At 38.6% G+C, this 27,476-nt stretch overlaps 1 protein-coding gene across 4 annotated transcripts in view; it reads right to left on the bottom strand.

Moving 5' to 3' along the window:
- PLD5 (phospholipase D family member 5) overlaps positions 1-27,476 on the bottom strand; it is a 201,635-nt gene that overhangs the window by 56,645 nt on the left and 117,514 nt on the right. For all 4 annotated transcript variants that reach the window (XM_075089397.1, XM_075089398.1, XM_075089401.1 and 1 more), the window contains exons 3-4: positions 21,383-21,551; positions 13,349-13,463 (exon numbers count right to left, since the gene is read on the bottom strand). In XM_075089397.1, coding sequence (XP_074945498.1) covers positions 13,349-13,463; positions 21,383-21,551 — 284 coding nt within the window. The remainder of the gene's footprint in view (positions 1-13,348; positions 13,464-21,382; positions 21,552-27,476) is intronic.

The raw sequence follows: 27,476 nt of genomic DNA, 5'->3' as shown, positions 1-27,476 counted from the left end.
AGACAAGAGACAGAAAGCAAACTCAATTAGATTTGCACAATAAAATGCACGTAGACTGGAAATTATAAAGATTTGATGGTGAATGCGGCTGAATATTGATATGAAGTATGGTGAATGCAGAGGGAAGCAGGCAACTCCTGCATGAAAACAATGAAAGATCAAACTGAAAGTAGTACTAGACATTAACAGGGTCATATGAAGCACAGGAGACAGTTCTGCTTGGAGAGAGGATCAGGTCCTTCGAATAAAGACTGGTGCTGCAGGACCTCTTCCTTGCGTATTACAAAAGACAAAATGAATGGAGCTATTAAGGCTAGGATTCAAGAGAAAAAGGATAGTCTAATATTTTAAGTTGGTGAAAACTGCTCACATATTTGGACCCCACAGCTGATGTTCCACAAAGCTGCTCTCCATGACAGAGGGCAGGGCAGGGCTGCTGCACATGTCATTTTCTGATGACGTAGTTTGAGCCCTTGGGGTCTAATCTTGTTCACAATGGCACTGATACATATTAAGTGCTACAAAGTGATAAATACCCTTTATAAAAAAAAAAACAACCAAAACCAGTAACAGATTGTGTGTGCCAAAAACTGACATCAAAATAAATGGATGTCTTAGCTCTTACCTGTGTCTTATTTCATCATCTGTAAAACGGGAACTAAGCTATTCATCCATTTCCTGTGAGCATCATGAACATTTATTCTTGAATATTCATGAAGCACTCTTATTTCCATGTTAATACCACAGGGGAAAAGAAAAGGGAAACATGTTTGTCCCCAGATGAGGTTTTGACCAGTGTTCGGTAAACGAAAGAAGAGACAACACAATGAAAATGATAGTGAAATAAAATATTCTACACATGCTTACATGAGCATAAGAATTCCTGTGCATTGAATTTGATAGGGTCCAGTGGGAAGAAGATTATGTCATATTCAACTAAGGTCTGTGTCATAACTGCGAACAGCTTGGTGGTACAAAAAGACATGACACAGAGTATATTGTTTTACTTACCATAAATAATTGCTTCATGGCCAATTAGAGAACAACAAGATGAGAAGCTACTCTTGATTTACTTTGAGCAATGCATACTACTGATTCAAGCTGCAACTATCCAAAAAATCCTGTAAGGATGACCACACTGTATTCCAGCTCACTATCTTTGTGAGAACACCACCTGCATCCCACAAGCCCATTCTGATAATGTTTAATTTCAGAAAGATGACCTTCACAACATAAGATATAATGCTAAGAGAAAATCAAAGGCCAGAGAGAAAATTTTTCTACTGGTTTCCTGGCAATACTTGAAAATATTTTAATTGAGGTTCAGCATAAATGTATATGATTACCAAAACCAAATACCCCTCTCTCGCAAGAGATGATGCAAGGACAGTTAAAAGAGAAGCTAAAGAAGAATGTCAGAGATAAAATGGTATCCTTCAATAAGTAGATTAGAATCCAAGTGAGAAAAGGAAAGAGAGGGAAGGAAAGAGAGCAAAGTAAAAATTAAACTCAGGCAAGCTAAATGTAAAACTGCATAAAATGAACCAAAAAGCTTTTGAGGAAATATGGATACTGAAGCTGCAGAACACATTGCTACTGCGCATAGTGTTTTGTGGATGACAAAAATACAAAGAGTTTCAAAATTGATTGCATGAATTGAAGGAAAAAAAACATCCAAACACCACAACAGATTGCTGAACTCCAGCAGTGGTTCCTAATCTACAAATTGCTAAAAGGATATACAGAATAAGGGGAGTATCATCCTCCACTTGTTTCAGTTGTATACTCCTTCCGTAGGCATGCAGTTCTGCTGACCCCAGCAGTGCAGGAGACCGACCTTCAGTTTGCTTCCACTGTCCTTTGGCTGAGAACAGTTGCTCTGCGCCCCTTTGCTGAGGAACTGTTATTTTTGAAAACTTGACAAAGCAACCATCATAACGTTCTTTTGAAATTATTTTGAAGCGTAGTATAGATATTATGCAGTCCTGTAACTGCTGGTATTTTTCCCATTACTTTATGCAAACATGACTACTGAGATTAAAAGCATGAAGAGCAGAGACCTCTTTTGTTTTGAGTCACTGAAGTGACTGTCAATTTCTGCACTGCATAATTACTAGTATTTGCACACTATATATAAAATTCTGTCCAAAGGAAGGAAAAAATGCTGAATGCACTATTCTCAAGCGTAAGCATTAGAGATGATCACTCTACAAGGGTATGCAATAAGAGATAGAAATGATGAAGAGTAATGTACAGATATCATTTGAGGGACTTTTCTTCCAGTTGAATTACTTTACAACAAGCTTAATGCAATTTACTTTCCAACCATTAGTCTGTGTAAAAATTCATAACGTACCAAAGTGGTATAGAAGCCTAAGGTTAATTTGAATATTGATATAGGAAGATGATCAGTATTAGCATAATAGTGGCACCTCCTTGTTACCAAGTTAAAGCTTGGTAACTAATGCTGTATAAACCAGCAAGATTTGGTCACATGGGTTTACTTTACGGTACAATTGTGCTGTATGCAACAACCCAAGGGTAGGCACAGCTGAGTAACCTTCCAAAGTGTTCATCAAATGAAAACCAAATGGTGTCAGTCAAACAGTGCCAGCTTGGTTTGGACATTCATTAATGCTCTTAGACGCTTTTGACAACTTCTTATATAACTTTGAGCAACAATACTTTAATTGCAGGTTTGAAGCAGAAGTGTTATATTGACTGAGCTAAGCAGCGAAGAAGCTAGAAGAATGTAAAAACATGTACACAACTTTGGAGTTCCAAGTGTCTGTGTCACATTACTTCAGATGTTAGTCTTCTCAGAGCTACCCAGGTTTGTAGTTGCATTTCAGTCTAGACATAAAAAACTTGAACAAGGTGAGAGACCAAAGACTCACCAGCACTGCAAAGGCTGAAGCCTGCTTGCAAACAGTAGCAATCAAAACCACACCAAATCATACCAGCAAGACTGCTGCGACTGACCAAGGCACAGTTCTAGGAAGACAATCAGGTTTCACAGAATCACAGAATGGCAGGGGTTGGAAGGGACCTCTGGAGATCATCTTGTCCAGCCCCCCTTCTTGAGCAGGCACACCCAGAGCAGGGGGCACAGGAACGCGTCCAGGTGGGGTTTGAATGTCTCCAGGGAAGGGACTCCACAGCCTCCCTGGGCAGCCTGTGCCCCTGCTCTGGCACCCGCACAGGAAAGAAGTTTTTTTTCATATTGAGGTGGAACTTCCTGTGTTCCAAGTTGTGCCCATTGCCCCTTATCCTGTCACTGGGCACTATTGAAAAGAGCCTAGTCCCATCATCCTGACACCCACACTTTAGATATTTATAAACATTGATGAGATCCCCCTGAGTCTTCTCTTGTCCAGGCTGAACAAACCCAAGTCTCTCAGCCTTTCCTCATAAGGGAGATGCTCCAGTCCCCTGATCATCTTGGTAGCTCTCCGATGGACTTGCTCAAGCACTTCCCTGTCCTTCTTAAACTGGGGGGCCCAAAACTGGACACAGCACTCCAAATGTGGTCTCACTAGGGCAGAGCAGAGGGGCAGGATAACGTCTCTCGATCTGCTGGCCACAATCCTTTTAATGCATCCCAGGATACCATTGGCCTTCTCGGCCACAAGGGCACGTTGCTGGCTCAGGGTCACCTTGCTGTCCACCAGCACTCCCAGGTCCTTCTCAACAGAGCCGCTTCCCAGTAGTTCAGTCCCCGGCCTGTACTGGTGCATGGGGTTGTTCCTCCCCAGGGGCAGGACCTTGCACTTGCTTTTGCAGAATTTCATGAGGTTCTACTTGGCCCAGCTCTCCAGCCTGTCCAGGTTCAAGTGTTTATGAAACATGTGGGAACCACATGAATGGTCAAGACAGAATCCACTGACAAGAAATTAACATGCTTTCTTTGGACCCATATGTAGTATGATTAGCTTTCATCTCTTTTCAGGATGAAATAGTGTTAGTGCTTTCACATACAACAGAAAGCATGGGCCTCTAAATTTTCTGCAAAGGGAGCACAGCTACCTAAGAAATGCTGTCTGAGCTCAGATGGCCCTGGCAGCTCTTACCAGCTCTTCCAGTAACTGTAGGTAGGAACTTGCATGCTATCCATATGTTTTAAAAATATCACAACTAATTTCTGCTAATGCCATCCGTTATTGGCTCCTCTGTACTAAAAAGTGTCAGTGACTCAAACCAACTACTGCCATACAGGAAGAATCCATTCCAGCATGTAAACTATCAAGGAATATTTGGAGATGATCCCTGTGGTATGAACCTGCTATGTTGGACCTGCCTAGTTACTATCCAACAGAAGCAATTTGGCTGTTCAGAGACGGCTGTATTACCAACACCCATAGTTGTGCTGGAGTTTACAAAATACAGAAGTGCCCATTTCTGTCAGACCCATGAATACACATGCATTAGTAACAGACTCAAGTGCAAGGACATCTGCAAACTGAAGCTATGTACTAAAATACGGATCAATCTACTGTGAAAGACTTTTTCAATTACAAATTTCAAAGCAGAAGAATTATGATATTGGTTCTACTAAACACCTAGCATCTTAGAAGTGCCTTACAGTACATCTAGCCTTAATTCACCAAGAAAAATGTAGTATTATTCACCTAGGGTCTTTGAAACAATGGCTACAGATATTGGAAAGCACATGACTGATACTTTATAATGCAAAAGTACACATTACCCATGGGAAGGTACTGCCCCTGAGAACACAGCCATTCCTCTCAGCAAAGGTACTAGTTTCTAAGTAAAGGCTACAGACACAGATGCTGTAGAGCCTAGAATTAGAACTTATTGCTTGCATATCTGGCTCTGGTGGGCATAGAGTTTTTGGCTCCAATGAACGTTTTTCCCTCTCCCTCTTTGCGAAAAAAGCAATAAAACCCAAGGCCCTGGTTGCCTTCAGAATTTAAATTATAGTAATTATAGTAAGGGGTGGGGTTTTTTTTGTTTGTTCTCTGTTGGTTGTGGATGTGACATCTTCATACTGCCAATTCTCTCATGCTAGGAAACTCTGCAAGGCAGGCCATGCTTAAAACTTCTTAAAGTTGGTGGGCTTCAGACCCATAAGAGAAAATAAGCTGGTTCACATTGTAATCTATTATAGTGCCTAATTTGGTGATATTTGTGTGTCCAGTGGAAGTTTTATTCCCAGATTAGGCATCTAGTTTCCTATAGAATGCATACTAAAAACTGGGCTATCAGCAGCTTTTTTTTTTTTTTTTTTTTTTGAGCAAAAAGACATCTAAACTAGCAGGAGTTTCTGCATGTTAGTGTTGCCTAGATGTTAGGTAGATACTCAAATGCTGGAGTCTCTGATGCAAGACTGGTACCTGCTTCTTTCTTTTTAGATGGGATTCAACTAGTTTTGGAAAGTCTGCTTGGTATTTCTCACTATGCAAAACTCTGTCAAAGTTATTACGCAGGTTATAAGAGGTGAAGAACATGAGATCTTTCATCTTGGAATTGGGTTTAAGATTGTTTGTCACAAGCTGAAAGTTGTTGAGAAAATATAAGGAAACCCTCTCCAGCAGCATCTAATAAAATCTAAATCAAATCATGCATCTACTCTGTTGTGGGTACCCAAGGAATATGAAATAATAATAAAAAAATCAAAATATACAAACGAATTTAAAATCAGATGCCAAAGGTCTTGCCAGTACAATTTGCATTAGCTGCCTTTTGAACACTCTCATAGTTAAGGGTATAGCATAGGCAGAGTTTTTGAAAAATGTCAATATTCAAAATCTGAAAGGAATGGAATGGAAGGCATTTCTCTCCCTCTGTTCTCATCCACCTTTGATTAACTCTGTGAAACTCAGATCCAAATTACTTGCTTCCTTCAGGAGGACTCACCCCTAGTCTCCTAGTCCTGTCAAATGATCCTGCTTACTTGTCCCTGAAAAATCATAGGGAAAAATCAGTATCAGAATTTTTTGGTACTGCTGAATTTTAAAAGAGCAGGAGCTTATCCCATCTTCAACACCCTTCCCTCTCACACAGTCTTGGAGAATGCAGCCTAGGAAAGATAGATCAAGAAAGCAATGGAGCTACAACTCCATTCAATACCTTACATAAAACCATCAACAGAACTTCAGCTCCCAAGAGCACTCTTTACACTCCTGTGGAGCATGCATCAGATAATATTATTTTTATGGTACATTGTGCAAAAACTGGCCATTTGGACAGGCAAAAATCTATTCAAGACACAGCTTCAGGTTTCCAGCTTCCCATTGTATGAATGGAGTGTATCTTCTTTTGAGTCTTTGCAGTGTTTTTACATTGATTCTCAACATTATCTTCACATGAAGAGGGATTAAAGGCTTACTTAGAATCATATAACAGCCCAGGTTAGAAGGTTCCTCAGAAGATCATCTGACCCAATCTTTCATGGCAAAGGGAGCCTATATGAGATTACCTAGCACCCTGTCCTGTCACATCTTGAAAACCTCTGTCGACAGAGACTCTACCACATCCTTGGAAAGGTTGCTCCAGAGAATGATTGTTCTTACTCTAAAAAAATTCTTTCTTTCTTATGTTGAGATGAATGTACTTAGACATAAACTTATGCTCTCCTTCCAAATCATTATGGAACTATTAAAACCAGCTCTGAAACCAATCTAGGCCTTTCCCATGTGCCAGAGCCAAATACTCATGAGGCCCTTCCTCCGAGGGGCTTGTCTACTTTCTTCTTAAAATTGCCAGAGATAGCTCTTTCATAATCTGCTCACAGTGCACTGTCCCCTTATTTGAAATATTTTCTCTAATACCAAAGCCAAATATTCTGGGCTGAATGTAAATCAATGTCATCATCATTTACCCTACCAACAGCTTTTACAAAACCCCAGATCCCCCACAACCCAAACATCTTTTAGGCCCAGAGAAACTTATCAGAAAATGTTCTCACTTACTTCTATAGCTTTATCTTTTCCAGAGAAAAGTTTTACTTTCTCCCAGATGGTGAACTCCACATTCCTAGGGTTTGCAGTACACAAAGGCTTTAGGTTAAAAAAGTGCTTAACTCACAGGTTGTTTCATAAGGAGAAACTGGACTTATGTTCCCAAGTGATCTCCATCTTTTCTATGACAGGTTTTTCAGTCCTTCTATAACACATTAAAAACATGACATCATCTTCCCAATCCCTTGCAACTAGACAGGGAAAGGGGACATAACTGTGGCCAAAGGTAAGAAGAACTCAAGTCCCACAAGCATCACAGCTCTAAAACTACGCAGCATCTTAAGTGTGCCAAAAGAAGCAAACAGAACATAGGTCTAAACATATTTCATCTACTATATAAATCATATTCACTATGGCTGTCCATTGTGCAACAACTTCATTAAAACAAAAGTAGAGGAGAAATCAAACCCATTAAAAGTCCCTACGCATTACATGAACTCTGAGCTTTCTAGTGCCATGGCAGATTAAGCCTATCTAAACCAGGTTCCAGTCGTCTTACCTCCCTTGCCAACCCCAGCTATGTGTTTCCTATCTCTGTGTTGTACCCAGCTTTAAGCCTGTGAGCTCATACACTGAGTAATGCAGAAATCTAATGCAAATGACAATTAAGCCAGCCAAAAAAAGGCAGTCTGTAGCCAAATCAGCCCCCTGAACTGTCTTACCACATGATCACTGGTGCAAAGAAGGAGGCAGGGACAACATATGGTGGGGAGGACAAGGAGGAGGCTGGGATCATGCAGCTGCCCAGATATAAACTGATTTGTCATGGAATGGTATCTGTTAGTGTTTGCAATCTAAATCACACAAATGAAAGCACAAAAAGCTTCTAGAGCTTCGCTTTCTACTCACTTCTTTGTCTCTCTGCAATAATATAACTTTTTTATTTCTCTGTTTTGGCTGTATCTGGTTAAGAGAGAGAGCAATCCTGGGCAAACGTGCACAAACTGCTTAGTGAGTAACAGCTGCACATGTGATCTAGTGATTAGGTCCTGCCCTAGTACAAAGACTTTCTATTATTCTCCAGTTTCATTGCTCACATTCAATAGCCATCAGCTGAGTTAGCGGATTCTTTTTTTTTTTTTAAATCACATTGTGACACGGACAGACTCCTCTCTTCATATCCGCCTCAGCCAGCACTGACAAAACAAAAAACATTCCTTGCAAATACATGAAAAATGATTCATGAAAAGGCAGTACTGGCAAAAAAAGCAAATAGAAAAGGAATGAAGCAATGCAAATTGAAGAAAGAAAATCCATTGGCATGTCTTGGAAAGTATTAACACTGTCAGCTAAAATAAGATCGCAATTAGCAAGGGATTTGGATTCTGTACACATAAGAAATGATACTACAACCTGCTAATCAGAGACAATAATATTCAAATGTTACTGAGGAACAAAGACTGGTACATAATTATGTGCAAGGAGTGGGAGGGTTACAAGAAATGTTTCAATCTAGTAGACTGAACCACAGCCGAGAAAGGCTAAAACAATAACCTTGAAAACAAGCGTTAATAAGCTACTGTCACAGCACAAGGAGGATAAAGAATTTTTGTTTGTTTACACAGTGAGCCAAATTTTGCCTATAGGCAGACCTACCTTTCACAAGAGAGTCATATACATATGTGCGTGAAATACAGCTTCAACATTAACTATAGAGAAGCAAGACTTCACACCTTAGGACCGTGTATTACAAAAGATTCTATAAAAATAACATCATAGTTTACAGCCTGTTTAGTAATAATTCTGACAACATAAGTTGTCCCAGCTCACATGTAGTTCATGATTTTATGATAAAATATACATAAAACTTATCATATTTATAAATATAAAATTATAATTTTATCTATAATATAAATGCATACATGACATTATCTATTACTTATAAATTTATTTTAAAATATAAATTTTAAAAATTATTACTATAGAAAACAAATGGTCAGATCTGGCTTCTGATGCCTGTGCTGCCATTAATAATTCCTAGTTGTCCCTGAGAGACAAAAGCAGCAAGCAACCTCACCTAACAGTGGTGTTGTAAAAAGAAATTCATTAATGCTGTATTTGCGGAGCACTCGGATACCACAGCGAGAAGCAGCATGGCAAAGCCTATGAGGAAATTAATCATTCTGCATTCAGTGCAGGATCTGGCAGATGTGCAATAAAGGAAGTCTGGGTACATACATTAAATATGAAGATTAAAAAAAGATTCTAGACATTACCAGCAAAAATAATATCCCCTGAATGAGCATCATCTACCTTAGGCATTAAATGTTTGATGTATTCTCATTCGGTACAAGGGAAAAACTTCTGATTAATGTGGTAAGATTATAGCAGGTACCAGCCAGGTATTCTATGCAAAATATAGAGTCTGATAATGTAATTAAGTCTATCATAAATATACGTTCTGGGACTAGTATTTCTCATTTCCGCATGCTTAATTTTCCAACTCAATAACACTCCCACAGTGCAGCAATTATTAGCAAACGTACATTATCTCAGCATTTAGAGGCTCCTGTCACCACAGCTCTAGGTGTGTTATGTGTTAGCACAGTAAATCAATCTATGTTTCATGCTGCAGCTGCTAGACTGCTTCTGTAATCAAGCTACCCTGTTTTACAGCTAGCTCAAGAGAGTCAGGATAGCAAAGACATGACAAAAAAGGCTTAACAGTGGCAATAAACCTGCAGGTTCACAGCTAGCTCAGATATCTGTACTAACATTGCAACTGTAAATTACTAATTTTATTTTACTCTACATTAGTTCAGTTCTGCTCTCCCGTCCACATAAGTTATGCTTTATCTTACCCCATCAGCTCAAATCTGAAGTCAGATTTCAACTTTCTCCTCTGTTAATCAGTAGGGACGGCTGCTGGAGAGGAAGGATGAGTAGGGAGGACTCTAGGATGCACCCCTGGGTTGGAAAAGGTCTATCAAAGCTGCTTTCTACAGTACTTCAGAAATGGGGAGAAGAGGCAAGGGGGCTCCATGAATGCCTGTCTAGAAAAATGAAAGATGTGCTAGAATAATCTGGCTGGCAGAAGTAGTCTCAACATCTCTGCTGAGATGCAGCAGTGCTGTAACATCTCATGGTTCTGAGTACAAAAAACCCCAAACCACTGCATGAGACAATACAGAATACCAAGTATAATTCTTCAGGCAACCACATATAAACCCATGCCACTGTGTTGAGACTAAGACTTTTACCTGGACTACTTAAGACAGAAAGGGAACACTACCTGAAGATGCAGCGTGAGGTAGATAACCATGGACTGAGGAACTGCAGCATCCTTACAGGTTCCCGGGCAGTATATCAACAGGTACGTTGCGGGGCTGGCACCCAAATTATCCCTCATCCTGACCACGGGAACCAGCCTGCACAGCCTGTAGGCATTGTTCAGGGGTTCTGATCAGCTAGTCTGCTTCCACCTTATCTGGCAATAGCAACAGTCTCTCACGTTTAGCAGGACAGCCCACTACCTGGAGACAGTCTGATTCTCACATACCATCTGCCTTGGAAAGAAAAGGCTAGCCTATTCTTACCTAGCAAGGCGAAGGCAGGCTCAGGAAAGCATGAAACTCCCAGAGCCCCACGGGCTATGTACGTGCTTTCTCTCCATGCTACTGCCCATGGCTTGGGAACCAAGCACATCTGTTTCTTAGGAACAATCACCTCCGTTTATTAGCTGGTGAACCACAGAGTAGTGCTTGGACCCTCCTCTGCCTAACTCTGTCTTGCAGTGACAGACACCACAAGCGGGAGTTTGGGTCTCTTCAGGCAAATGTATTCTCCATCTTGAGAATCTCCATCTTGAGAAGCTTTAAATCTTGGCTGAGCTATTGATATATTTACTGCTTGCTTTCCCACAAGAGCAACATTTCTATTAAAACAGGTGCATGGCGTACTTTCTAAGACAAATCTGGCTAGTTGCATGGGGAAAAAAAATTAGTTGTCTTCATGAATATATGTGTCCAAGTGATGATGCGCGGTTCCCTTTCAAGGATCAATTCTAACTGATTTCTAAGGATGCAGGTGGCCAGTGCCTCATGAGCAAAGAGATGATTAATTTTAGTAGACAGATCTTCCAGGATAGCATAGCAAAGTTTAATATGTTTGTCCTCAGCTAAGACAATGGTAGTAGGTAAAAGTAATTTTTTTTTCTCCAGCAGACATGAAAAAGGCTAATATAGACACATTTTCCATTTACTGTGTTATTAATATTATTGAACTAATGGACATTGGAGTAGGTTGTGGGTTTGTTTTGGTTTTGGTTTTTTTTAAGCTAGCCTACCAGTTAGCCTCTGTTTGTCACAAGCAGGACATACCATGAATCTGCTGTTCGTACAAGATCTGTTTATTTCAACACAAAATTAAGACATCTAAATCTGATTTAAGGTTAAAACTAACTTATCTCTTTTCAGGAATGCAGACTCAAATAAAGATTTACCTAGCTTTCCTGGAGATAAAAAAACAAACAGCAAACCTAAATGCAGGTGAAAGACCTGCAACAGAGCTGGCAATCACCACATCATAATCAAGACGTTCTAACAAAAATGTCAGAATTTGTAGAAATAAGTAAACCATGGAATGCGAAAAAAAAAAAAATTCGCAGTGAGAAAAATCAAGAAGTTTTAATATTTATCCGCAAAAATGGCTAACAGTACACAATGATATCTATAATTACAGGGTTCAAATGTAACGACAGCAAAACTTGCAAGAATTACTATATAAAAGTGACTTTCCCCGATTCTTTGTAGCTCAGAGCGCTCAAATATATTGATCACTCCGTTTGAATACTCTAAAATTTCTGTCTTTGAAATCTGAACAAGGCATAAGGGAAACTGAAGCTACTAAAATTGTAAAAGCCAATGTTCTGTTTGTTTGTTCAAAAAGCTCACAGGTCTGATTAATTCCCAGATAAACTGAAGGAAGTGTTAATGACAAACATCGCTCCTTTTCCTAGCTAAAATTTCTGCTCATCTTTTTTTGAAAGAGGATAGTTTTTGATATTGGGTATTCTCAATGAACGATAGCTAAAATACCTACCCCGGGGACATCAGTATAAATGCATAGGCCCTGCCTCTCATCTCCTCTGACTGGTGGGAACTTGGGACGCTAGAATCACAGGGAAAAGAAACCACTTTTGAAAAAGACAGTTTTACTGACATTGGTATTTAAATACCTATTTCTTTTTCAACACATCAGAAAAAGATGATTCCTCACTTCACAGATGTCTGACAAAGCTGATGTATTCTTACTGGTTATCAAAGGATTGATATCACCTCAGTTACGTAACACAAATAATCAAAGCCCTGGAATAGGCAGCGTCATGAAATGACAAGTCTCTGCAGTTATTAAATTTAAATAACATGTCAGTCTTGATCAAAAAATGATCTCTTTAGGGGACCAGGACTTCCATTAGTAATTTTCTTTTACTTGCCCAGTCAGGATATTACAAGGAATTTAAACAAACAAAGATCGATGTTTGTTAGGAAAGGGTGTTCTTTATTCTTCACCATAAACAGACATGTTATGTTAGAGTGCCACTACGCATTGCAACTGCTTTGCTTAATTCATTTCTTACAATTCCCTTTGTGATCGGTATAGTAATCTCTGTAAAAAATGATCACCATCAAAATATACAGGTTCTTTTTGCCCTTTGAAAAATGCATCCTACCCTTAAAATCATACTTTTAGCAGATCATAGAGATAATTAGCATATTATTATTCAGGACAAGCATGCGTGAGATTGTTAGAACTCCTAAGAGATTCTAATTTTTTTCTGTATTTGTTAAAGTCTCTTTGCTATTTTTCCGCACAGTTTTACATAAAGCAAGTTTAGTCATGTAGTGCCAGTGTAATCCCCTCTTTGGATAGGGATTTTCAGCCTCAAAACAACAGTTAGGAAAGCAGGCACCTAAGAAATATAAGCAGCACGGAAAACCTTGTCAGTTGGCCAAATCTGACTGATGGTCTATTTTCCAGCGTGTCAGAATCACCGGTACCATAAACAAGTTGTTTTATTAATTTATTTTGCCATTGCTGAAAAGTGAAAACTATCTTGTCCCACAAGGTATGACAGCAGTCTCTCGGGTTATGTTGCCTACCACTAGAATGGCCGTAATGAGTTTAAACATCCATCTAATCACTGCACCACCTTTTTGACCACTTGCAAACTGCAAAACATCTACTTCTACTACAGTAACAGAGTTTCAGATTTTTGATAACTATGAACCAGAGAAAGCTACAAGATTATAAAGTAGCAGTGCTAAATCAATAATGTGCATTTTATACATCATCTGAGTCTGCATTTTAAGTAAAAGGAACACTACATAGCAGTCAATGGCGTAACAACATGAAGACCTTGGTCTTACCCTTTGTTTTCAAGTCGTTTAATACCTTTGATTCCACGGGCAGTATATCACTCACTAGTTTTATCTCAATATTTCGGGATGCCAGTTCAAGCAATTTTTCAAAAAGACGCTGACCCTGGGAAGAACATTAAAGGAAAGCAGAAGGTGTAAGACACACAATTGTTCAAACAGCACATCAACAAATTAAAGACCCATGTTAAAACAAAAACATATTGCACAACTGCTGAGTAAATATGGTCCTAGACATGGGTAAATCTATGCTAAAGGTTAGCAACTCAGATTTTTCTTGGGGAAATACTGTTTTGAAGGCCAAAGTTGCTTCTTCCTTTTCTCAGAGTGCACAATACTACTGGTGACGCACAGAATGAGGTGTTCAGATTTTTTTATGCTGCATAAACATATTTTTACATTAACTGTCTTTTAAAAAATTACATTCTGTTAAATCAGGATAAAAAGTACAAGGTAAACAGTTAATTACACTTATTCTGTATTGAATCATTTTTTTGTAAGTGGTCCTAACCATAGTACAATACATCTTTCAAGCGGTCGCATGCACATCTTTAGATGAGCTATAGCAGGAAGGAAAACAATAATGCTAATCCTTTTTACACCATTTTACACTGTTATAACGTTGCTATTTAAGCCCTATTTCTAAGACAGAAAAAAAAATAGGGAATCTCATACAGAACTAGATATTTGTTAAAACAGAAATCAAGATATTTTTTTCACATGAAAAATAAAATTTTAAATCACCGTATTTTTCCACATCCAAGTGATAAAGAAAAACTAGACCTTTTGATTGTTTGGAGTAAATGCTTAATTTTTAGATTCAATATTTTAAAGCAAAATGCTTAGTTAGAAGCATCTAACTACATGACGTCAAGAATAAAGTATTCGAAGTACCACTACTGTGCTGTGTTACTACAACCACAGTTAGAGCCCGTTTCCATACTGCCATTCTATCTTACTAGAGCAGACACCAGTTAAAATTAGTAGTCAAATACAAAAAACTTTGGGTTTGACCAGCTAACAAAATGCCTACGCTACCTACACAGCTCACTTTAGATTCAGTATAATGCTGGCCCCAAGGTACAGCCAAACCAAAAAAGCAACAGTCATATCAACTTTCAAACAAACAGGTAGAAGATAAAGTTTTCCACTGAACCATGTTAGACAATTTTCTGTACAAACTGTTACTCTAAAAATCTTTAAAGGATCTTTCTCTTCTACAAAAATGGCTGATGCAAAAGCAGTTTGGGATGATGCAGTCTGACACAGCATGGACTACCAAAACATAGAATCATGGAATTGTTTAGATTGGAAAAGACCTTTAAGATCATCAAGTCCAACCATTAACCTAGCACTGCCAAGTCTGCCACTAAACCATGTGTCTAAGCACCACATTTACATGTCTTTTATCCTAGACAGAAGGCCTCCACCCACATCGCACCCAGAAGCAGCAGACAGCGGAGAGCCACCCTTTGCCCTGTGATTGCCTGCACCAATTGGCACTTTGAGCCTCACTGACACTTAAGCATTAAGCGGTCACAGAAAGTAGCTCTTCACTCTGTCTACAGCACAGACCTATTTTTTTAATATTAACTTATTTTGAATATATGTGGCAAAATAAGAATACCCACCCTCCTCAGAAACAGCTTTCTCAAAATTACAGAGCAGCCAGAGGCTGCAATAGAAACACAGAACTGTTTATGTTTTATTTTTGTCATATATGCTTGCTTGCTTACTCAAATCCACAGCAGATCTCCCTACTCGTCTTAGGGCTCACAGGAACTTAGTAGTTAACACGATACTGCCATAATGAAAGCGTTAGACAACAGCTAACAGAATAGGAATCAAAGCCACGCTTTGGATGAAGCTCCAAATGCTTCTTATGCTCAGATTCAGCATTTCTTGAGGTGGCTAGGTGGTTCCATATGTAAGAAATAAGATCTATGATTTAAGTTGCACACGCAGAAGCCCTCACTGAGTTGCTGTGCAAGTCAAGGAGTGTCATTCCCTCACATTCATCATGAAGCTAAAAGGATCCTTAATTCTCACTCCAGTGGTAGTGCTGGGTTTTTTTAAGGCGGCGGCCAGATATTACTGGAGGTAAGAAGTAATGAGATAACAGCATGGCGGGGATGGATGCTGTAATGCGGAGTTGTGCAGCAGCTCCACTGTGGTCCTGAGGGAGCAGAGGGGCACTGACCAATATTCCTGGGCACCCAGGTCCCCCTGGGACGGTGTCTCCCACAATCGCTGCTAGGCTCCAGCCGAATCCAGGACCTGCATTCACTGGGCTGCTGCCTGCCGAGTCCCCAGCTCATACCTTGCCCCGTCCCCCAGCTCCCCTGGGGTGCCAGAGCTCAGGTAGCTGTTGGCCCCGCTTTTTCTGGGTTCACCTGCTGGAGGCTCCCCCAGTTTTGAGTTTCATTAGTTTTATCTCTGCAAAAAGCTAGCAGGGAAAATTAAGGACTAAAAAGGCTTTCATGATATAAATTAATTATATATATTTTAGCTAGAGAGATATATATGTGCAGAAAACGATATTCAGAAAGATTCTGTGTTGATATAATTTACTAGGTAGAAAGACAAAACCGGCACATTGGTTTGGGTCATCTGTAAAAACTGATTTTGACTAGAAGCATAGTAGAAAGCTGTAGCATACAAAAATAAATAATGGAAAAAGCATTCATAGATTTGATAAAAGTGATTCTCATTATCAATACAAACTAATGCATTAACTGTTCTACTGAAGAAATGCTTAGAAAGTTAACATCTAAAGCTGATAAAATAATTTGTTTCAGGGGATGGCTCTTTACATTTTTCCCCCCAAGATAATTATTTTTGGACATTATTGAAAATTCACTTCTTCCTGCACAAGATTTTATTTACATATCATTTACAAAAGCTTTGATAAACAAACTTGGACTTTCTTATTCACTTTAGTTTGGACAAAAAAGAACATGGCAGCGTCTTCCTGAGTTTTACCTGATCTTAGTATGCCCTGATGTGACCAAGACAGCATCCTTGATGGACCACCTGGCTGTCTCTTAGAGGCTATTCTCCCAGCTGAACGGCCCATGCTATGGCTGAATAGATCACCTGGACTGCAGCCCTGCATTCCAATGAAGACATCTTCTCTGAAAATACATCTCTCTCCCCATCAGAAACACCACAAGCTGTGCATTTATAATATACTTTTTTATCCAATTATGGCAAAACCTCAAATTGATAAAACATTTAAAGCATCTTTAAGTAGCGATGGTTAAGACTAGAAGCGCACTCACCACAAATACAGGTATACAAAAACACCACCTGGTGCCAGAACTGGGAAGAATTCCCTCCATCTCATCTCTCACTGCATCATTCCTCAGCAGGCATTCATTCGTTCACCAAGGCTTAGTCTAGACACTCTAAACATCTATGAAAAATTCACAACTTGTTTTTAAAAATCTGTACATACTATAGTAAAGTAGGGCACTGGAAATTCTTCCTTCATTGTTAAAGAACTTGGCCTTCTTCCCCATTAATATTAATCTGAAAGTCAGTTTCTATATTTTCTGACATATTTACCTGCAATTTTACCGTTTTGTTCTAAGAAAAGGAAAAAGACAGGACAGAAGGTCTGAGGAGTTTTGTCACTGCTGTCAGCACATTTGAAATGCTTCTGTTGAATACAAACCTTCATGCTGTCATTCAGACCACGTTCCCTTTGCAAGACAATACCAGGCTGCTGTGTGGCTACGTGACAGCGATCAGAATCATTTCTATATACTCAGCTTGTGAGGACTGAGAACCGGCAGCAGCCAAGTGCTGTGAAACTGCCGTGTGCTACCTCACACCATATCTGCATTTTAACAAACAATACCACCAGAAATCTGCCTATCCTGATAAAAGTCTCTTACATTTTTCACTGGGCTGTTTCAAAAAGCCTACTGAAAGCGACAAAACAGGATGTAAAATATATGTATCACATGAGCAAACTGACATTCTCATTGTAGCTTTAAACTACCATATATCTGAAACATTAATCCCAACTGTACCTGCCACAGCCAGCCAGTGATTAAAAGAAAAAAGAAAGTTATCGTTACCAAAAGGCCCTGAAATTGCCCCCAGACCAATTTCTTAGCAGTCACTGATTCCAGCCCGGCTGATTTCCCTTGCCTGCTGTTGTCATTAACAGCATGTGTTCCTCACTAAAAATAAAATAGGGAAGATATGAACACAAAAATGCTGTATTTATTGAAGTACTCTAAAACTGAATTACTGTGCTCTTCAGTAACTTAGATTCCTATAGTTTAGACAATGCTTAGCTTTTACTTTCCAAAAAAATAAAACTGGTTACTTCCAGAATTTTCTTGCAGATTTATTCTATAGAATTCTATTTTATTCTATATAATTCTACACTTTTAAAAGTTGTCCTATGTTCAAGCCTTTGGGTATATCTATAAAGCATCACTAAAATTGATAGCATGCTGGGAGAAACCAATAAAGCAAATAAATTAAGAAACCCTACATTTAACTTCTGCCATTTAATACAGGACAGAGAAACTCAACTGCTCTTCTCAAATTCTTTTAGCAAAATAGCTGAGAAAAGGGAGGGAATGTCAATTTTTTGAATTTCAGACAGCGTTAAGAAAACGCTTTCACTTAAAAAACTCTTTTTATTTCTTTTTGATGCTTCAGTCTGTACTAGCTGCATTGGGAAAATGCCACCACCTGAAGAGATGTTTGTGTAAATATGTGCTTATAGAAAAGAAAATACACTGCAATCTCTGAAGCTGATTGTAGCTGATTTCTGCGCCATAACTGTGGCAATGCCAATAAATCATGAAGATGTTAATTTTTATTTGTTAAACTTAAAATGAAATTTGTGAGAAAGGACTTGCTGGAGCTAGGAAAGGTCACTCTAAATTAAAGTTTCTAAACTTGAGATGAGCCAGAGGAAATGAATTGTGAAAATCATGAAATTGGCATGATCTTATGTTCACCTCTCCCTTCACTGCAAACGAATTAAAATCCATCCTCAGAAATTGTTTCCTGTGTCCTCTGATATCTTTAAACATCAGATTGCCACAGGAGAAGTCACACGTTCATATTCCACAAAAATCTCAAAGCCCCTGTATGACAACTACCCTGCGATCTTCAAAGTGCACGCAGATGACTCTGCTAAGTTGCCAAAACGCATACTTTTCTTCTGAATAAGAAAAGCAAGTGTGGAAAGCCTACTCAGTATTTTGCCAAACCAATAGTTGTTTATTTGACCACTAAGCTGTGGAAGCACACACAACATTGCAGCATCACGTGTTTGCATTTGAAGACGTCAATTTAACAAGACTCATGAACATCAAAGGCTGAGCACAGCAGTTGTGACCTGGAGAGCTCAGTCAGCAATGACTGTTATTTAGATTTATAACAGCAAAACATGGACAGCCAACTGCCAAGGAGACTAGGTAAGATAGCCACACACAATACAGCAGGAAATTCTGCAATTTTATACATGCATACATATATATATGTCCGATACACATTTGGACAAAATGGACAATATGTATACATATGGATAATATGTATATTAGGCGCATATATATGTATATATGGGTATAAAATTGCAGAATTTCCTGCTGTATTTCTCTTCAGTACATATCTTGGACATACATGTGTATGTATATTTATATACGTGTATGTGTGTATGTAACTACATAAGCATATATACAGAGTATGGAGCTAAACCTTGTAACTAATTAAGAAAAAGCAATCTAGCCTACTCAGCTTTTCTCCTTCAAAAATCCACATCTGTTGAAGTGCTCTTGTAGAGAATCTTGCTTTGCAGTATGCCTTGAATATTCATAAAATGGAAATTGCTAGTTATAGAGCAGGATGTGGGTCCATATGGAAAGCGGTTATTTCCTTAGCTTCTGATAAAACAAGGAACAACCAGAACTTACTCACTAAGCACCCCACTACCTGGAAGCTTTGCATCTTGCGCCCTTACCTTTCACACAATGCTTCTGCTGTTTTGGGGCAAATATCCCTGAACTAAAATTCTGAAGACTTGAGGACATTCAACTTATACTTCAGCAAATTACTAGATTACAATTATTGAAGACCCTCTGAAACTTCACTTTCGTTTTACAAGTGGAGAAAGCAGGTGTAAAGAGACAAGTTTTCTCCCCTCCCTTTCACACACTAAGCTTTGCGTACATTCTCAGGGGCAGCGATTTGCTAAGAAATGCTGCCTCTTGGCAATTTCTTTAGCAATTAGACTGGCCAATACAGTGTAGTGGTTTAGGATGAATAGACAAGCTCGACAGAAAGATCTATCAGCTGTTCAGCCTGCACTGCTGTACAAATGAGGAAATGACGGGAATATTAATTGCCTTTAAACAGAAGTAATTACTCACTTTTGTAAGACTACTAGCAGGCAGAAATAGATAACTAGAATAGAATATTGTGAAAAATGTTTAATTTTTCTGGCTTTAACTGTGCATTTGAGGATGAAAGAGCAAATCCGCTTCTTACATGTCTCTTTGTCCTTTCCCTGCTCTGACATTTGGCAATATCTTACAGTTTTTACTTTGCATGAGAATGTGGAACTGTGAATGGATCTGATGCTTAACTACTGAAATCCCAATTTTCAGTTTGCTGTTTTGTCCTCTATTTGGGATTTGTTAGGCTCTGCTGGTTTTGAAGAAAATGACGTGTGGAATTTTTTTTCAGGTGAAACATTTTTAAAAAATTCATGCACATAACCAATTCATGCACATCCTAAAAACATCTAAGACACTATCTCTTTGAATTCATCTACTTGAATGGCAGTACATGGATTTGAAGTTTCTTAGGCAATAAATTTAAATAAAGCTTAGCTGCATAATTACATTGTAAAACATCTCAATATTTTGATACTCAAGAAATTTATTCACAAATCGTATTCCAATATTTATAAGCATTCGAAAGGAAGGGTTTGCACTACATTTTCCATTTGGATGCTCACCTCAGATTTTCACTCTTTTAGAAGGACACGCAGCAGACTTATTCTGAAGAAAAGTTAACGTATGCCATTCAACTATCCTAAAGCCTTTTTTAAAAGAAGTAGAATCCAGTTCATGACTTGAAAACACATGCTATTTGCAGTACTGTCTTTAGTTACTCAGAATACCAGTCTTTGCCTATCATCTACCAAAAGGCATATTTACTGCACGGTATCAACAGAGCTAGAGAGGAAAATGAAGGGTTTATGACATAGTAAAATAGAGGTGATTCCTTACAGTTACACAGCTGTCATTTTAACCCCATTTCATGTCACATGAGTGGCTCCTTTCAGCAAAGAATCCATTTGGTGGAAAAAAAGGAGATACTCTCAGACTAACAATTCTTTGATATCTTAGTTTCACAAGTGATACTAAGTGGAAACCTGCCCTTACCGTATTTCTAAGAGGATTTCTCTCAAGGATAAAGTGTGTGTTGGCACAGCACCGTTGTAGCGCTGTACCTGTCTCATTCACTGTAATTTATGGTTTTTCCTATTGTTGTTAATCGCAGAAGTCCTGAACACCGTTCCCTCCCAAGATTAATTTTGAAAAGGTATGAGAAATCACCTGATACTGCATTGTTCTTTGTATGTGTAATTCTATCCATCTATTTGGCTGCAGAACTAATCCACATGCTTGCTCTTCTACTTCATGGGTTGCACCAAATGGAAAGTAAGTGTACAGATTTATGGATATTCCCAAATTACAGATGTGTTAATATAGGTACAGTTTTTCAGGTTTCTTAAGATTACACAATGACATCCTTTCCTAAGATGGAAGTGATATGAATATGTGTTGGACATGTTATCTAGTCCAAGCGTGTTACCACTCTGAGAAAATTATTGTATTGGCAGGAAAATTCCCATAAGAAAATGGTTGTTTTTAGACTACCTGAACAAATAGGTCTGCCACAGGGAAGGGCTGTAGCTCTAAAAAATTAACAGTGAAACAACAAGAACAGATTGTTAAAGTCCCACCTTTTTGTTAGGCTAGAACATACCTGGCATGCTGATGGATGACTGTGATTGAGGTCCCACTGGGAAGATACTATGTCAACAGACTTTTCAGCCATATTAAGCAAATTCATCCAGCCTTGGAAAAGAGACAAATGGGATGGTGCACTGTCTGAATAGTTGATCCCTTCAGGAATATTTTCCACAAGAGCAACCCTGAGAATAGATAAGGAAAAAATAACCACTTAACAAAAGCAATTTTCGTATTAAAAAGTTCCAAATTGTAAAGAAAGTCGGGTTTGGGGGCTGTGGTTCAACATCTGCTCCCAGAGGCTCTCAGCAGTGTGCCACCCCACAACTCACTCTGAAGTTGCCGACTGCCATGCTCTGCACTTCCTAAAGCAATAAAATGAGGAAATGACCTACTGGTAATGCAGCAAAGCTAATCAAGCTTTTGAAGCGCTGCAAAATTATCTTAAACATGGAAAAACTTACTTTTTATGATACAGTAAGTGGGAAACAGTCCTTAAGGTGAGGATGGGAAGAATGAAACAATCTCTTCTTGCTTTGCTACTCTCATCTTTGCATTTAACTTCTCTCTAAGCAATGTGGCAAGATGTATACTCTTGGCATTCTCTTAGGTCTGCTTTTACAGCTGACATTTTATTACATTGCAGTCTCTATATATTAATTCTGCCTTTCCAACCACTTTAATCTACTTAATTTTAATGCTTTTCTTTACCTGTGCAAGGCTCTAACTGGGATCCAGTGGTTAAGATGAATTATGCTTTTTTAATTTCCTGTTCTTTTTGGAAGGTTCCTTGACCTTATTGCCTATATTATTAAAAACACTTGCAAATTACATACACTCACATGGATCCAAGAAGCTCAACAAACATTTTTAGTAAACTGGCAGTTCAAAGTATGCTCCTCTGCTTCAGGGGAAATGATGTGTTTCATTCAACATACCGCCTCACTGCTAGATTTCCTTAAATTGCAGCAGGTAAAGCTCCTCTCTACACTCAGTAGAAGAATCTTAAAAATAAATGCAAGTCAAACAGGTTTCTCAAGTCTGTCTTTAGGTAAACAAATGAAATTTTCAAATTATCCAAGTGGCACTTCTATAAGTGCTCCCAACATCTGCCATTGTACTGTGAATCACACAAACCAGATTTAAGAAAACTGTAAGTAGGGACTTAAAGAATACTCCTTGTCATTGTGTCCAAGTATATCAAGTATTTACAGACTGTTTCTGTACTTCTTAATAGCATTAATTATCAACTCCAGCAATATGAATATAATTTGTAAACTTTTTTTTTAAGCAAACCATTAATACAAACCTCTAGTGTAAAGGAGACTTGTACACTTTTTGACTGTTAGGAAAACATATTAGTTCAGTATCTTCTATTAATTCAGTTCATCCTAAAGGGTCACAAGGAAACTTTTACAGCTATTTCAGAATATCAAGCATGTTTGTGAAGTTAAACCATTGAAAGATTAGTCCTCTTCAGCAGTGTAAGGAAAAGCCAGCAAGAATTGTGAAAAGTAAACTTGCGGTAATTATCGCATTCTTACTCTCCTGGCCTGGCAAAAATCACCCCAAAACCAGAACAGGCACAGCTCCTCTTTTCATTAAATATCCAAGTATATTCTCTTATTCCCTAACATCTGTCAACAACATACATATCACTAAGTTACTATTACTGATGATGCTCCACAACTTATTTTGAACACACTGGTCTACTGATTAACATTGAACTTAACTGCATTACAGCAACAAGAGTTGTAACACCAGTAAATTGACTGTAAAAGGTTAAAAATACAACTTGATTTTTAACGCCTTCAAAGTATACTTTATTCTAAAACATTCTAGCTACCTTGCTTACAAACTTTTCAAAATAACTAGTGCCCTAAAAATTTAGTGCCCTTATTAACCTATTAGCAGTGACATACTTTAAAAAAGAAACTATTTTACTCTAACACTCAAGGTTTTAGGCTTATTTCTGCTGCACATAATCCTTTTACAGAATTTAATAAAACTTTAGGTTTTTTGGCTGGTTATTTTATAGCCCTTGAAAGCCTGGTTAACTCTTTTTCAATAGATAACATTACTAATCATACTGGGGCTCTTAGAAATGTTCATGTTCCCAGAGCTGTTCTGTAGAGAGCTACAAGATGGCCACCTTCAAAGAGCAGGAGATTGAAGCACAGAAGATAAAGTGATCTCTATAAGGACATAAACCTACCCCCACTCCCCCAACAATCCAGTGGCAAAGATGATGAATGAATCTGTGTCTTTCTGGCCTCTTCCATCCTCTACCCAATCACATATAGATACAGGAGAGTGTTATTTTGAATATTCTCCAAATATTCCATTTACTTATTCAAAGAAAGTAGCAAAGAAAATTTCCTGGACAAAATGAATTGCACCTCCCTTTTCAAAGGGCCCTTGTCAGGAAAAAGTGCCTCTTGGTAAGGAATTTTGGCTTGACTGTTGGGCTGAACTTGCTCTTCACCAAAGGATCAGCTCCCAGCTTTTCAAACTGCATACCATTCAGCAGGCTACAGCACTAGCACTAAATAAGGGATGTGACTACGCAGCTCCTGCCATTTTATAATTTGGGTTTGATTATGTAATAGGAGCCAAATGTATTCTAGTTAGCAAAACAGTTATTCAGACAGATATTATCTGTTAATATATTTCCTAGTCTTTTGTTTAATCAAATAGTAAGTACTTCATGTTCCTTAGCAGACAAAGACATTTCATGTAGCTAGGACGCCAGTTAAAATGAACTGAATCTGCCACCACCACCATTCCCCCTGCCCCATATATTCCCCTGCCCACTCAAAAAATCAACACCAAGCTTGGAAGTTAAAAAAAAAATGTAAACCACCAAGTTTCTAAATTAAGTGATTTTTTGCCTTCATAATCTTTCCTTTGGCACAATAGCAAAGATGCAGTGTTTAGTCAAGAAGGGTTTTGTTAAACCTTCTGTGCAAAGGTTTAAGTCTGCAAGCCCCAATTCCATCAATAAAAGCTAAATTTAGCTCTCATTTTTGTTCCAATATGACCCACAAAGAGGTTTTTAAAATATGGTATAACAAAAACTTCCAGGAGAGAAGTATGACCTTGAAGAAGGTCAGATATGGTGACATAATTTATTCTGCAAAAATGGCATATTAACAAAGCAGAACAGAAATAAAATATAACATGGTGATTAAAATGGATTTTTCCTATGCTCAAAATTATTAGCCGATAACCTTACACCTGTTGGATGAGATGTCTTTCCCTTCTCCGATCTCCTGGTGCTCCAAGTATTTAATCTGATTAATGCCAACACAGACTAGCCTCTTTAGTTATAGAGCTGAGTATTCTTAATCTACCTCACACCGACTGAGAAACCTGAAAGTGATGTTACACAACTTCTGTGAAATTATAAAGCAAGACAAGGGTCAGAGATGAGATTCAAGCTCCTGTAAGCTAACAGAAATGTGGGAAGCAGTATAATGGTCTTTAATGCCTACCAACGAATAGACCTTGACCTCAATAATAAGACTCTTCTGAGCTCAGCTACATCACTTGCATTTAGTAATTTCAAGTGAATTCTGTCCCACGCTAAGGATTCGTCTTCATCTTTGACAGTTCTTTGGTTAGAAATTGAGAAGGTTTGTTTCTGATCTCACACTGATTTTTTCTCTGAAGGAAACAGAAATGCTCTTAATTTAGCATCTGGGTTAATTAGAGTAGAAAGAAGGCTAGGGCAGTGAAAAAAGGCAGAGTCTATGTGTCCATCCCTTGAAGAAACTTGGGGTTATTGGCAAAAATTTATAGCCCTGTCTGTGGAAAAGTTTAGCTGTAATGATTACACAAGTATAAAAGGAAAGTTCTTTTGATAGTTCAAACTTCACACCATACTAAAATGATACCCTGTAGAACATTATTCACTCCAGTTTGTCTTAAACCAGAGTCACGCACTAGAGAAAATCTAGGTCATATGCACTTGAGTGTCTCTACAACATCTGAATTTACTCACCATTAAAGGGAAGAAATGTGATAAGAAAACACTGCAATGATTGGTATGAGACAAAGAATTGCAAGATGAGCAAAGGCTATCTTTGTTATAAGGCTGCCATATTTCAGACAAGGGAGAGGAGAAAAGACAAAAAAGGGAAAAAAGGCAGAAGAGAGGACTGGGAAAGGTGCACAAGTCCTGCCCCTACACCAGGGTGCTAGTTAAAGATACCCTCTTGTGACCCCTCTCTCTTTCTTAATCCAGAAGCCCTGGAACCACCAACCCCTGCCCTGAAGGGCCACAGCTCCTCACAAAGTCCCAGCTCCTCCTTTGTAATAAGACCAGAATCTTAATATCCATTCAAAACCTACCATCTTTCTCAGACCAGTGCTTTCATTTGAGGCTTTCACCATGTCACCTTCAAGACCTCCACCTTTCTTCTACTTTATACCACTCCCACCTCTCTTCTCCCTCAGATCTACTCATTAGCTGTCATGCTGGCCAAGACCGTCTTCTCTTTAGCTCTCCAACAGAACCACAGCTCCAGGTCTTGTTTCTGAAAGGGATTAAGAAATATCCTTCTAGACAGGGTATAATTACTGTTTCAAACATGGGCAGAACAAACTCTCTTTTCTGGGTTCAGAGACGAAATGTCCTAAAAAAAAAGAAAGTATGGCACAACTGATTGATATATTTGCATATTCCCCTTACAGTCAGTGGCAAGGATTTTGAAGATCAGGCACTACAATTCTACTGGAGATCAGACTTCAGAGCATAAAGGTATGCGGCGTATTTGGATAATTACATGGTATATCCAGTGAAGAAAAATTAAACTGTGCATTATATGTAATATTTACTCTGTAATTAATGACGTCTAATTCTTCTGGTCTGAGAATTTACAAAATATGCTATCACATACTTATGCTGTTGATTTTGATTTTAAATAAAATATGTTTGACCCATTAAAGCAAATTCATGACAGAACAGAATGGTTAAAAGTGAAATGGAGAACAGATAGGACTGAGTTTCAAATGGACTGTGAACACAGACTACTTAATACTTAAGTATTACTTAAGTACTTAAAGGCACCCAGGTTATTAGCGTCTAACTGAGAATATCACAAACTCTATAGCAGTCCTCTGACAATCTCAGCTGGTGCGGTGAGGCACGCGTATGTGTGTTTGTACATGTGCATGCGCCTGAGTATACGTACACCACAAATGTTATTTGCTGGCAATTACTTGTCTGCTTTTTGAAATTCAGTCATGAAGACTTTGATCTCCAGAGACAAAATCTTGGGATGCTGAAGGCTTGGTTTAACACTGTGCTTTGAATTAGACTTGCAGTGAATGCAGGTAAGTTCAGGTTTATGGTATTAAATACATTTTTCTGCAGACATGCAGCAATGGGCTCCAGGTACAAAGCTTTATCTGAATGTTTCTGAGTATGAGATAGAGCAGATTAGTGTGATGTTTAAACTGAAAAGCTTCTTTCAGCGTCTCCCTGATGAATATATATTTTCAACATGTTTCCATGCACTCAATGATAAAATACTGCAACGAACATATTAACACTTATTATTTTAAGAAATAAAACTGTGCTGGAATTTTAGAGACACGTAGCACAAGTCGCTGTTTTGAAGGAAGGTTCTTCATCTCTTGGTTGTCTTTATATTCAGAATCTGGTAACCAGTATTGAGATATGAGGGTAAAAAGGTAAAAACCTATTGTACAGGAAGTCCAACTAGATGATTTAAAGCAGATTTCCTCACTACCCCATCCCTGGACATGTGAATTGCAACCTAGTGGGATAAAGGGAGAGTGGTTTAAAAGGGTTGATGGTGTGCACGTAAATGGGACTACTAGACTGTGGTGTTGGAGCATATAAGGAAATATTGCTATGGCTACAGAGCGCAGCAAAGCAGCGTTCCTCCTAGCTGTGCTGCCTCTAGCCAAGGAGGCACATACTAGCCCTGGGCTTCTGCTCTTCTTCACAGCAGCCAGTCAGTGACTCTTCAGTCACACTGCTCACCGGGGCCAGCGTGGATGCCACCAGGACACCCTGACACAAGAAAAGGCCACAGCATTTTACATTACATGCAGATAATTTGCTAAGTAACACGTATCTA

The sequence above is a fragment of the Phalacrocorax aristotelis genome, chromosome 3 (genome assembly GCF_949628215.1).
Source record: "Phalacrocorax aristotelis chromosome 3, bGulAri2.1, whole genome shotgun sequence".
In the NCBI taxonomy this organism is placed as follows: domain Eukaryota; kingdom Metazoa; phylum Chordata; class Aves; order Suliformes; family Phalacrocoracidae; genus Phalacrocorax; species Phalacrocorax aristotelis.
This window is presented reverse-complemented; position numbering and strand designations above follow the sequence as displayed.